Here is a 14,272-nt window from a genome sequence, read left to right as displayed (position 1 = left end):
CATTTAAAACAGGGCTTTCTGCTTCCGTTTTAAGGGCAGGATCACAACGACTCCCTTTTTCACATGCTTCCTTTCCCCACTCCCCTTTCCCCCTCCTTCTCCCCCTATCTGAGTCTTCCATATCTTTCATTGATCTCGCTCCTCTTCTTGCCGCTTTTCCTCTTTTCATGGAGGAAACTCAAGCAGAACACAATGGGGTAATTGATAGCTCATTATCTTCAATCTATTTAAAAACAGAACAAAGGGCATTTAGTGCAGGGGATCTCAATAGTAGGAGAAAAGCTCTGTGTGAAGGAGCCCCAAGTGTGTAACTAGAATATAGGTTTGCACCCTAAAATTCTTTAAAAATCAGCTGCTGCTCCCCCCTGCCCAAATTCCACTGGGGTCATGGTGCTTAGGGAGGGGTTCAAACCATTTCTCCTTCACTGATAGATAGTGCTAACTATTAGGTGCTAGCAAATCAGAAAGCATTCTGCAACCAGTCCACCCTTTCCTCCTTGCTACATTTTCCACAGTAAGGAAACTGATGAAAGAAGCACTGGGAAAACATGGGAGGGTTACAAGTGGAAGACAACATTATCTGAACACACACATCCCTGTAAAATCCCATGAATGAGGCAGTTCAACTGCACAATGAAAGCCTCATCTGGAAGCACCCTAGATTAAATTCAGATATAACTTCCTCCCAGCACCAGTATATTTTCCATAATGGGGCAAACTGAAGCTTGCCTTCTTTCTCTTATTCATCACAGTTCTCTACTATCATACCTAGTATTGCCCTGCAACTACCAGCAAGAAGGCGTCATTTTTCTAAGCTGCTTTGCATTGTGGGCCACGTGGACAATACCTAATAGTGGAAAGGATTTTTTTTTTAATGCCTTTATTAGCATGCAGTCACCCTCACTCTACTATTGGTGGTGAGTTTTCCCTGTAATGAACAAAGCTGTGGTAGATTATATGCACCATAGCTTCTTGAAGATTTTCTACATTGCAGATAAGCAAAACTTATTATCATTTCTTGCAAGAAGCCTATAGGGACCCCTGTTCTCTCCATTCAATGTTTGATGCTTACAGGAGGTAAGCATCAAATCCGCGAAAGTTATCCGCTAATGTTAGAATCCTGGGTTCTAACATTATGACATTATGAAAGAAATCCGCTAATGTTAGAATCCTGGGTTCTAACATTATGACATGGGGAGAAAAATGTCTCCCTATCCAATTCAATGCTTGCATTGAATTGGATAGGGAGACATTTTTCTCCCCATGTCATAATGTTAGAACCCAGGGTCATCCCGTGAAGCTGATTGGTGGGAGATTCAGGACAGATAAAAGGAAGGACTTCTTCACACAGTGCATCGTTAAACTAGGGAATTTGCTACTTCGGGATGTATGAAAGTCACTTACCTTTCGCGGATTATGTTGATGGTGGGGGGGGAGGCGTTCCATCCCTCCCTCCGGAATCCTCGCCGGGGGGGAGGTGCTCCGTTCCTCCCCCCCGGAATCCTCCGTGGCCGGCTGTGCTCCGCGGCAGCTCCGCGGAGCAGCCGGCCAGGCCTAGCCAGGCCAGAGCTGTCCACAGCCAGATTTCCGGCCGCGGAGAGCTCTGGGTAAAAACAAAAACAACCCCCCCGCGTACGCAAATGGCAGCGGCTACGGCCACCACCATTTGCGTTCCTTATTTTTGGCCGTCTTAATCTACGTAAATATTTACATAGACTATGACGGCGAAAATAAAAGGGAACGCAAATAGCGTAGCGGGCGCTATTTGCGTTCCCCTTTATTATCGCTGTCATAGTCTACGTAAATATTTACACAGATTAAGACGGCAAAAATAAGGAATGCAAATGGCGGCAGCCATAGCCGCCACCATTTGCGTATGCGTTGTTTTTTTTTAAACCCACCCAACCATGATAGGCTACGTAAAGATTTAAGTAGCCTATCACGTCGTTTTTTTTTTTTAAACCTAGCCATGATAGGCTACGTAAATCTTTACGTAGCCTATCATGTCATTTTCTTTCTTTCTTTTTTTTTTTACAAGCCTGGAAATGGCGGTGGCGGCAGCCGGTCGGAAGACCAGCTGCCGCTGCTGCTGCCGCCGCCACCCAGAAGATCCGCCACAGGTAAGTCTCGTCCTGGGGGAGATCCATGGGGGGGCCCGGGGGGGTGGCAGGCTGTTCCGCCACGGTGTTCGGGGGGCCGAATGCACTGGCATTCGGCCTCACCGAGATTCGTGGCAGACTTGTCTGACATCCCTATGCAAGATGCAGGAACGGCCAACAATTTGGATGGCTTTAAAAGGGGATTGGATAAATTCATGGAGGAGAAGGCTATCGACGGCTACTAGTTGATGGATATATGCTACCTCCAGTGTCAGAGACAGTATGCCTATATCCACCAGTTGCTGGGGAACATGGGTGGGAGGGTGCTATCGCATTCTTGTCCTACTTGTGGGTTTCTCAGAGGGAGCTGATTGGCCACTGTGTGAACAGAATGCTGGACTAGATGGGCCCTTGGTCCGATTGACCATGGCTCCTCTTAGGTTCTTCCCTTCTGTGAAATCAGCGTGGAAGCACTTTCTGCAGAATTATTGCTCTTTGCTATTTCTACGGTTGCAAACAATGGGAAAATGCCAATGAAATTCTACTAAATATTTGGATCTGCCCTTAAACATTTAAATCTGTATTCTCTGAACTGATTTTCCCCCCAGCATTGCCAATAATGGGGACTTTTGGTTTTATGGGCTTTTAAGAGTGCTGCAAAAATCCATTAAGTAGGGAAAGAACAAAATAGCAGTGCAACCTCTTCACAGGCGTGGATAGAAAAGTGTGCAACTGAGCCAGAGTTGGAGTAATTCTCTGTGGGGAAAATGGATGACTTGTTGGGGATTCCCCTCCTTTCGGTAGCGCTCGCTGAGCATTTCCTGTTTCAGAGCCAACTGATAAGCAGGGCTAATCCAGTTGGCAAGTTTTCTAGCTGCATTGTGAAACTGACGTGATCAGATCGCCTGATTTGATTGGATGCGAAATTGGCTAGGACAGCAATTAGGGATTCTCATGCAATATCCGTAGGGTTTACAGCCTGATTTGTAACTATGTTTTCTGAGCAGTTATCTTAGCTGCAATCTTCTTCCCCTGTGCTTCAGGCCCTCTTTAGGAAAACATTGATTTATTTTTTGGAATTGCGCTGCTCCAAAAAGTGTAACCCCCGCCCCCCACAAAAGAGGGTGTTACAATAGCTCTGAGAAACTCCTGCTTTAAAATGTTGGGAGAAGAGAGTATGGTGATCAATGGGGGGCGGAGAAAGGGGAGGAGAGAACACTGCCCACATGGCGATATCGTGCCCACCATATGGATGGAGCATAGCAGCATGCATATGCCAAAAGAAGTGCTGGAACTCAGGAAGAGTGGGCGGTCAACTCCATTTCTGTTTACACTAACAGAACAATGGTGGGTTCCTGCCATCTTAAAGTATCATGACGCTATACTACACGTGAAAGTTATATGGACTTAAAACATGAAATGCATTTGAAACTGGTGGCTGTGATCTAGGAATAGGTGAATGAGTGATGTCTGTGTTCTCCCAGATTTGCCTAACATCAGTTTGATGCACATCTCTTCTCGTTTACTGTGTTCTCGTTTTGCACGAACAGGAAAAATGCACATTTCTGTTGTATTTTTCAAAAGTGTGCACTTATCCCCTATAGACTAAAGCATGAGTGTGCAATTTTTGAAAACATTTGCACTTTTAAAAATGTGCATGTTCACGAATTTGCAAACATTTTCAGAGAACTCATTCCCCTGCTTGTGTCTATTCAGGGTTGTGATTGGGGCATGTTCGCATGATTTGCAAACATAAATGAAGTTCTTGTACATCCCGACTGTGATGACAGCTAGAGGTTGAGACTGGGAACCAGCACCCACCTGTGGGAACTGCAAAAAGAGGGAACTGCAGGGAAGGTAGCCACTCCAAGCATCCTTGTAGCAATAGGCTAGAGTTGATCAGGTGACTCTCTCTGTCATAAAAACTTGCTCGTTGGTCTGAGCAGCAGTTCTTCCCAGCTACAGGTTGTCATTTATGGGCTCTACAGTTACATTTCAGGGCTCAAACTCTGAGCCCAGGGAGTAAGGAACCAGCTCCTTATTTCCTGTACTAGCATGCATGACAGCCACTCAAAATCCTTTTACCCAGGGATCAGGTGGAATAATAATAATAATAATAATAATAATAATAATAATAATAATTATTATTATTATAATATCCCGCCTTTCTCCCAATACTGGGGCACAAGGCAGCTTTACAACATTAAAACTTGTACAATTAAAACCTATAAATAGAAGTATAAATAGAAGTATACAGAAGTTAAAAATATAATTAAATCATCAATAATATTAAAATTGTATAAAATGTCAAAATGTTAAAAGATAACAAGAAATATAGTATTCATCTGTCATATTCTCGCAGGTTCAGACTAGCTATCCCCAAAGGCCTGCCGGAACAAAAAGGTTTTTACATGCCTGCGAAAACATATCAAGGAGGGTGCCACTCTCACCTCCCTGCCAAGGGAGTTCCAGAGCCTTGGGGCAGCCACCGAGAAGGTCGTCTCCTGCGTTCCCACCAGACATCTCTGTGATGGTGGCGGGATGGCAAGAAAGGACTTCCCTGAAGATCTCAGGGCATGAGCAGGCTCAGAGGGGAGAATATGGTCTTTCAGATAACCTGGACCCGAGCTGTATAGGGCTTTATAGGACATGACCAGCACTTTGAATTGTGCCCAGAAACAGACTGGGAACTAGTGAAGCTGTTTTAACAGGGGAGTTGTATGCTCCCTGTAGCCAGCCCCAGTCAGCAGTCTGGAAGCAGCTCTTTGAACCAGCTGAAGTTTCCGAACACTCTTCAGAGGAAGCCCCATGTAGATTGTGTTACAGTAATCCAAACGGGATGTAACTAAGGCATGTGTTACTGTGGCCAAGCCAGATACCTCAAGGAACTAGCCACCTCCTGTTTTCTTGCAAAAAAGAGACTATCCAGGAAAGGCTGTTAATTACTCCACAGTGATAATTGGGCTCACTTAACAGGAGCAGGGAATCTCAAATTGTGGCATCAGGGCTCGGATGCCTGGCCCTTCTTTATCACCAGAAAATGGAGCTGCTGGTTTTTGTTTTATCATTGGACTTTTGTATCCACAGAGGAAATAGGATTTGGCAGCAGCTTCCCCAACTCAGGAGATAACAGGTGACACAAGAGGCCCATAACATTCCACTGGGTCGTATAAAGCGTCTGACTTGGGCTTAAATCCTCAGTTTGAATAACCTCCTGTCAGGCACAGCCTTAGCTGTTCTTGCACTGCCTGTCCCCATTGACTGACCAGCCAACCAACTGCCTGCTTGTGCTTGCTTCCCTGCCTGTTTCATGACTTGATTACCAGCTTGCCTCCAGACATAAGAACATAAGAAGAGCCCTGCTGGATCGGACCAAGCATCCATCTAGGCCAGCATTCTGTTCACACAGTGGCCAGCCAGCTGTTGACCGGGAACCCACAAGCAGGACATGAGTGCAACAGCACCCTCCCACCCATGTTCCCCAGCAACATTAACTGCCCCTGGTACTGGAGGTAGCACATAGCCATCAGGACTAGTAGTCACTGATAGCCTTTTCCTCCAGGAATTTGTCCAACCCCCTTTTAAAGCCATCCAAACTGGTGGCCATCACTACACCCTGTGGTAGCGAATTCCATAGTTTGACTATGCACTGTGTGTAGGGGTGGACAAAAGTCACTTACCTGTCCTCGAAGCTTTTCGCGGTGGGGGGGAGGCGCTTCGCTGCTCCCCCCGCGAAGTTCAGGCCAGGGGGGGGAGGCTTCCCGCCTCGCCCGGCCGAAATTCAGGCTGGGGAGGAGGCGCCTCACCTCGCCTGGCCGCGAACTCAAAAGTTTTTTTTTTTTTTAAACGCCCCCGTGATAGGCTACGTGACGATTTACGTAGCCTATCACGGCTGACTTTGCAAATCTAGCCGTGATAGGCTATGTTAATCGTCACGTAGCCTATCACGGGGGCATTTTTTTTTCTATGATTGGAATGGCAGCGGCGGCAGCTGGTCGAAAGACTGGCTGCTGCTCCCGCCCCGGACGAACACCCGCCGAACCGCCGGCCAGACCCGCCGCCGGGAGGGACATTCGCCAAAGGTAAGTCCCGTCCCGGGGGCGGGGTGGTGCAGGGGGTGGGGGGGTGCGGAGAATTTCTCCCCGAAACTTGTTCGGGGGGCCGAACACGTTGGCGCTCGGCCCCCTGAAGTTTCGGGGAGAAATTCTCCGCCATCCCTAACTGTGTGAAGAAGTACTTCCTTTGGTCTGTCCTGAATCTCCCACCAATCAGCTTCATAGGATGACCCCAGGTTCTAGTATTTTGAGAGAGGGAGAAACATGTCTCCCTATCCACATTTTCTACACCATGCATAATGTTGTACACCTCTATCATGTCTCCCCTTACCCTCCTTTTTTCCAAGCTAAACAATCCCAGCTGTTGTAACCTTCTCTCATAGGGGAGATGCTCCAGCCCCTTGATCATTTTAGTTGCCCTTTCCTGCACTTTTTCCAGCTCAATAATATCTTTTTGTAGGTGTGGTGACCAGAACTGGACACAGTATTCCAAGTGTGGCCACGTCATAGATTTGTATAGGGGCAGTATGTTATTGGCAGTTTTATTCTCAATTCCTTTTCTAATTATGCCTTGTTTAAGATGGAGTTTGTCTTGTTTACAGCAGTTGCACACTAGGTTGACATCTTCATTGAGCTGTCCACCACAACCCCATCAGCTTTCCACCACAACCCCTAATAAAATGACCTAAAACTGCTTTCTCTCCTCTGCCTGCTTACCAGCCATTTGCATCTTCTATTTTTTAATCTCTGACCCACCTTTGCTGTGACCAAAACACTGGGTAGCTGACTGTTAGACATGCAATATTAGCCCAGCCATACAGCTGCCTCTGAGGCAAAACCTTATAACAGCAAACATCCGATACTTACTTGAAGCAGTGAGCAGCTGACAACACCCACTGGTCACTTATGAGGGAGCCCCCACAAATAGGGTAACTGGCTTGTAAAATGCTGACTTGCCAGGGCCACGATCCATTAGAGGCTGGTTGACCCCCAAGAATTTGTGTAGAATTTATTTTACGTTGCCCACAAACTGTGGAGTAAGGAAAGGAAATAAGAGAATTTATCACTGATTTTCAAAACTCACAAAATGGAACTCCTGATGATATGAAACAAAATTTCTCAAACTAAATTAGCTTGCAAATATGTGTGCATGCACATTTTGAAACAACATTTCCAGGGATCAAACAAACTCTTGGGTTTAGGGGGTATTTAATCTGGCAAATTAATAAACATTTATTGCCTTATGATTTCACAATACAAGATGCGGCCCAGTCCTGTGCATATTTACCCACCACTAAGACACCAGTAGAACAACACCCATGTGTGTCAACCTCCGGACAGAGGTGTGTGTGTGTGTGTGTGTGCGTGTCTATCTATTTATCTGCAGACATGGAGGAGTCTTGGGGAACCTTATCTTGGGCTTTCCCATTTCAGTGGATCAGAGATGAACATGACTGGACTGGAGCTGGGGTGTTTGGTTGCTGTTGTTGGGATCTGTGTGTTGGGGGGCCAAGAGGATTCTCTGTGGGAGAAGCTTGTTGGGTGGATCTTGCTTGAGCTATGATCATATTTAGAGCTAGGAAGATTTCCTCACATACACATCAACTGAGGCAGCCTTCCCCAACCTGGTGCCTTCCGGATGTTTTGGGCTACAGTTCCCAGGATTACTGATAATTAGCCATGCTGTCTGGGGCTGATGGAATTTGAAGTCCAAAACTTGTGGAAAGCACCAGGTTGGGGAAGGATGAACTAAGGCATCCATCCAATCAGGGAAGGTGAATGGGGAGGAGGCAACTTTTCATTATAGCAAATGGCTTGGCTTGTTTGCTTAAGAAACATGGAATAGTAATCGAAACTCTTTCTGGGACCATGCAGCCATATCTAGAATGGGACATCTTTATTTTTGATCAGCTCTTTATTTGTAATATGCTAGAATCCACTTAATCTGGGTTTATTATTTCCAACAGTATTAACATTAACATATAGTGTATTAAAGAAGATCCTGTCTTAGGTGAGAGGGTGGGACTGGATAATCTTTCTGTAATTTCAGAGGCTCTGCTTTTCTTCATCTCCCTCAGGACAGAAATGCTCTCCAAACATTCAGTGGCTCTTACCTGCTTTTGAGCTAGTAGCACCTGTGGAAATAAAAAGAAGGAAGGGATTTGAGGTGACACTGTGGTAGATAGACAGAAAACAGGATTCTATGTAGGAGCAGGGGGAAGGGATCCCAGTTACGATAGCACAGTTAAGGTAATCCTTTTGTGGCTTAATAACACAAGATTACACAAGCCTTTTGCTGGCACAAGTGACCCCTTTCCACAAGTCACGATAAAACCAGGAAGTCTCTAATTAGACATAGACTTGGTTTGTATGTTACACCAATTCATGGGTAGGGATGTACTGTACGAATCCCCCTTACCTTTCTTTCGCTGGGGGTTGGCCGGGGGGGGGGGCAATCCATTCCTCCCCCTGGAATCCTCTATGGGGGGGAGGCAATCCATTCCTCCCCCCCCCGGAATCCTGCCTGGCTGGCTCCGCTCGGCGGTGAGTCTGCGGAGCTGCTGGCCAGGCCGATCCACAGCAGGGCCTCCATCTGCTGCCGGGCTGCTGTGGACGCAAATGGCATCCTGCATAGGAGATGCCATTTGCGTCCCTGCTTTATTTACGTAGCCTATGAATGCCATTCGCGGCCGCACAGCGGAGCAACAGGCCGCAGCGGCTGGATCCGGACCTGCTGGAGGCAGGTAGGATCCGGTCTGTGGGGACTTCGCGGGGTGGTGGGGAGAAGCAGTCCATTCCGCCACGGACTCCGGGGGGCCAGATTCTAAAGAATCCAACCTCACTGGAGTCCATGGTGGAATTCTCCGCCATCCTTATTCATGGGTTGTTTAGCCATGAATTGGAGGGGGCACACTAAAGCAAGTGAGCATGTTGCCTCCTATATGCTCACCATTTCCACTTTGCATCCATTTTCATAAACAGCCCAGAAACACCCTGTTGTTTGATTGCAATGATTGCTAGGTTGTTTGATGCAATGTTTGAACCCAGAATTCTGGGTTGTTGTGGAAAAACAACTCAGAGTTTTAACTCAACAGCAAACCATGGGTTGTTTATCCCATAGTTAGTATTTACATCCAGACTGGGTCATAGTTTCCTGTTTTGCCCCAGCCAGGAAGCAATGGTTACCAGCTTAGAACAAGGCAGGATATTAAATCACAGTTGGTTGAATGTCCTGGCTTGTTTTCGAAGCAGGTAATAGTCATTTCCCGGTTAGGATGAAATGGCAGACTATCGTCAGTTAGAGACTTCCTAGTTTAATTGTGACTACTTAATTGTGCTCTATTTAATTTAATTCTGCCTATTTAATTGTGCCCAGTTTAACTGTGGGTTCAGAGGAGGGCAACGGAGATGATCAGGGGACTGGAAACAAAGCCCTATGAGGAGAGACTGAAAGAACTGGGCATGTTTAGCCATGAGAAGAGAAGACTGGGGAGAGATAGGATAGCACTCTTCAAGTACTTGAAAGGTTGTCACAGAGAGGAAGGCCAGGATCTCTTCTTGATCATCCCAGAGTGCAGTACACAGAATAATGGGCTCAAGTTACAGGAAGCCAGATTCCGGCTGAACATCAGGAAAAATTCCTGACTGTTAGAGCAATATGACAATGGAACCAATTACCTAGGGAGGTAGTGGGCTCTCCCACGCTGGAGGCATTCAAGATGAGGCTGGACAGCCATCTGTCAGGGATGCTTTGACAGATTCCTCCACTGAGCAAGGGGTTGGACTCGATGGCCTTGTAGGCCCCTTCCAACCCTACTGTTCTATGAGTCTATGATTCCAATGGCGACGGGAGAAGTGATTGAGGCTTCATGTCTGGGTAATAGATTTGTGCATATAATGGTTTAATAAGCAAAGATATAACTGTCCAAGTGTGGCAAATCTGTTCCCAATTTGTTGAAAAATTAACACCTGTGACAAATGTGCAAAGTGTGTGTTCACAGCCAAATTCTCTGAACCTGGACACACCAGGGCTTTAGCTCTGGAACCTGCATTTAATGTTGGGGCTGTACCATGAAACATGCTAAGTAGAAGGTAAGCTGGTAGAAGCCATAGGGCCAAAGTAGGCCCAGTGAAGGCTTCACACTTCCCAATCAGTTTGAGTAACCCCCTTCCCTTTCTTAATACTCTGCCACCAGGCCATTTGCTGGAAGGGAACAATGTCCCCCAAATCCTCTTCACTTCTGCACTTAGCAGCAGCAGGAGGGAATCCTCCAGTGGAAAGAGGCTTTACCATCATCTCACAACTCAGCTCTAGTTTGGCCCACCAGCCTAGTTGCTGGCTAGACGTTTAAAATAAAGACAGAGTAACTCTGAGCTTGTGCAGAATTACTACCTCCTCCACTTGAAATTCACCACAACTTGAATGCCTGTACTGGGACTTGGACTAAGTGCTCTCATGATAGAGGGAATGAAGCTCAATGACTGGTGAGATCCATTTGGGATTGCAGATCTAGGACATGTAGATAAGCCTATTGTTAGTTATTTCCTTTTGCTGTGTTCATGAAATGTGTTTTTGATTACACTTTGTGTAGGAAGTGAACTAACCACATACTCAGTTTTCTGAGATTAAAATAGAGAATATTTTATTGCTTTGCGTGACGGGTGGATCTGTCAACCTTAATCTCATTGATGTTCTTATTTTTCTACCACCAAGCTCATTCTGTTCCAGATCCATAATTTCCTCCAGCTCCTGCTTAGACATCTGTTCTTATTTTTGTGCATATTGTCCAGCTGCACACTTTTTGTGGATGCATTTTTAAATGTATGCATTTTTGTATGCATGCAACCATTGCTGAAAGCATCGTTTAGAGTTTTTGGCAGTTTTCTTTGGGCATTTTTCAAATGTACAAATGTTAATGAACATGTTTTTGTTTCTTTTAGGAAAACACATTGCAAGCTTGGAAATATACAGATTTCCAACTGCAAATTGCATTCTGTTCTGTGTTTGGTTCCTGGAGGTACGAAATGGGGAAATGCATTAAAAAAGTCTGATGGAGTGAATTCTCACCCATTCTTAGTCTGAGTTTCTACACCATTAAAAAAAGATTTCGCAGGTGGAAAATTCTGACCACTGGTATTGACTGCTAGCTATTAGGAAAGCTTACCAGATAGATGGTGGGGGAAGATGTGACTTTCCAGGAGCCCCCACACCTTTTGTATTACAAATTAAACCTTGGACTAACCCCTGAGCATTTCCCAAACTATCAGTTACCTTCTATGGTGGTCACCTGCAGCAGCCACAGTGTCATTAAGGAGGATACCATTGGCATAGTTGCCACTTCTTGTGTAGTCCTGTTCTGAAATGTCCTTTCAGCAGATCAGCTGCAATCAGTTCCAGAAGACAACAGATGTTTTACTCCAATCCCAATGTCATTTGGTAGCTGCACTATAAAATTTCTTATCAAGGGTGAAAAGATAATGCTGGTATCATTTCCTCATCCTTGAGTTTGGGGATGCCATCCCAAAGTCCCTTTTCCCTGAATTCTCTATATCACAGCAGCATCCCAAATCCTGTCTCTCTCTTACATCCTGAGACCTCCCATCTCCCTCAGTTTGAGAATTAGAGCTTTTCTACATGAGGCATTTATTGTGCATTCGTGATTCCTTGCTCATGGTTGTTTACAGGTTCTTCAGACGATGTCGTGATCCTCCAGTTTTGCTTCTGTTTTTTAAGAGCACTTTCCTGGTTTTCTTTTAGAGCAGGGAAAATGGGGTATTATTTCTGAAAGTGAAAGAAATGGCATTTTCCCACTTGTGTATTTGCACTATTCCGCTATAGCACAGTGCCAGCTAGAAGTTATGTAGCGGGAGAGCAGAAAAGCAAAAGCTCTTTGTGTAGAGCTCAGATCTCAATTCTGTGATGAAACCAAAAGTAGATACAGCAATTAACAGCCTCGTGTAGAAAAAAACTCTTAGTGTTGCCAAACTTTCTGGCAGTGCTCGGATTACCTTAACGGCTATACAGCAGTAGTAGTTAGGGATGATAACCCTTCTCGGCCTGCTGGACTGCAGTCCATGGACTCCAGCCAGCCCCATTCACCATGCTGTGCAAGCTGCTGGACAGCCCCACAAGTGCCTGGTGACCACAGAGGCATTTTGGGAAGAGCTTCCAGGCACAAGGGGCAGAGACTGGAGTTATCAGAGAGAACAGCAGATCTATGGATGTCTGAGTATTGGCACTCTAGCTGAAGATGGGAAATAAAATATAACATAACCAGCCCTTTGAATTGTGCCCAAAAATTAACTAGAAGCCTGTACAAATGCATAAGAACTGGTAAAATATGTGACCCTTTTAATAGCAAATCCTACATCTAGAAAGAAACAATTTGGTTTCTACCACATTATCCTCAGATTCCCTTGTAAAGATATAATCCACTCCAAGGCTTTTATCACATAATTCCAAAGTTTCTACTGGGATATTTCCCAAAACTTACGATTAGTTCTTCTCGCAACATCAGCTGAGATGATTTAGATGGGAAAAAAAACCAGAACCACGTTTTGTGAAAGCCGAGGGACTAACCTGCCTCTTGCCTGCTGCTCCTCCAAGTATGATGACCTTTGATGTTAACAGGCGCTTGCTGTGTTATTACACACTCCTTATCTCAGTGGATTAATAGGACCCGTATCGCTTTGTCTCAGTTGTGATTAATCCAGTTGGTGCCAGTGCCTTATGGCCTCTTTAGAAGCTAGCCCTGCCCCAGTACAATTCCACTCCTCTCTCATCCAGGACATAGGTGTGAAGGATCTATATTCTGGGAAAAGTTAGAAGAAGGTCCAAAGTCCATCTGATTCCTCTGCTAAGATGTACACAGTTCAAGAGTAGCAGCACCTGGCAAGCAAATCAGGAGAAGATGGCAACTTTTCTCTGGGTGAGGCAGTGCCTTAAGTGGAGTCTTGCCTCTGGCAACGTGCCTGAATTGTATTACCTGAGAGGGCAGGAGAACAAAGCAAACTCAAACTGGAGTTCCTGGAGGAAATACTTCTCTTTCAATCAATGACCAGGCCAAAGGGCCAGTAATGTAGATGACCTTTTAATAACACCTTCATCGTAACCTTTTGTGCAATGTTTTACTTTAGATGATACAGTGCCTTGCATAAGTGTTCACCCCCCTTTGACTTTTCCACATTTTGTTGTGTTATAACCTGGAATTAAAATGGATTTAATTAGGATTTCTTGTCACTGATCTCCACAAAATAATGTCCATAATGTCAAAGGGGGAGGGGGAAATCTACATATTTTACAAAATGATTTACAAATAAAAAACCTGCAAAGTCTAGATTGCATAAGTATTCACCCCCTTTGCTGTGACACCCCTAAATAAGCTCTGGTGCAGCCAACTGCCTTCAGATGTTACATAATTAGTTGAAGAGTCCACCTGTGTGCGACTCAAGTGTCACATGATCTCAGATTAAATACACCTGTTTCTAGAAGGCCTCAGAGCTTGTTGGAGAGGGAATCTAAACAAACAGCACCATGAGGAGCCAGTGTGGTGTGGTGGCTAGATTGTTGGCCTGGGAGGCGGGAGATCCGGATTCTGAGTCCCCACTCAGCCATGGAAGTTCACCTGGTGACTTTGGGCCAGTCACAGACTCTCAGCCCAACCCACCTCACAGGGTTGTTGTTGAGGATAATGTAAGCTACCTTGGGTTCCTTGCAAGAGGAAAAAAAAGCGGGATATAAATGCAATACATACATACATACATACATACATAAAATGAAGACCAAGGAGCTATCAAAACTAGTCTGGGATAAAGTTCTGGCAAAGCACCAATCAGGGTTGGGTTATTAAAAAAATATTCCAAACTATGAACATCCCCCTGACCACCATTAAATCCGTTATTACAAAAAGGAAAGAATACGGCACAACCACGACTCTGCCTAGAGAAGGCCGTCCAGCAAAACTCAGTGACCAGGGAAGGAGGGCATTAGTCAGAGAAGCAACCAAGAGGCCAATGGGAACTCTGAAGGAGCTGGAGAGATCCACAGCTGAGATGGGAGTAACTGTCCATGGGACAACTATTACCTGGACGCTCCACAAAGCTGGGCTTTATGGAAGA

The 14,272-nt window shown here is 45.4% G+C and overlaps 1 protein-coding gene across 1 annotated transcript in view; it reads right to left on the bottom strand.

Moving 5' to 3' along the window:
* Positions 1-14,272, bottom strand: part of LOC146341919 (serine protease 27-like) — a 40,482-nt gene that overhangs the window by 13,493 nt on the left and 12,717 nt on the right. The window contains exons 2-5 of the mRNA XM_084805261.1: positions 12,735-13,140; positions 11,427-11,536; positions 8,269-8,289; positions 7,022-7,184 (exon numbers count right to left, since the gene is read on the bottom strand). Of these exons, the coding sequence (XP_084661387.1) occupies positions 7,022-7,184; positions 8,269-8,289; positions 11,427-11,484 (242 nt within the window). The 5' untranslated portion in view covers positions 11,485-11,536; positions 12,735-13,140. The remainder of the gene's footprint in view (positions 1-7,021; positions 7,185-8,268; positions 8,290-11,426; positions 11,537-12,734; positions 13,141-14,272) is intronic.

The sequence above is a fragment of the Heloderma suspectum genome, chromosome 6, assembly GCF_057233095.1.
Source record: "Heloderma suspectum isolate Gila_16-S chromosome 6, 16-S_ref, whole genome shotgun sequence".
Taxonomy (NCBI): domain Eukaryota; kingdom Metazoa; phylum Chordata; class Lepidosauria; order Squamata; family Helodermatidae; genus Heloderma; species Heloderma suspectum.
Note: the sequence above shows the minus strand (reverse complement) of the source record. Positions and strands in the feature narration are given on the sequence as shown.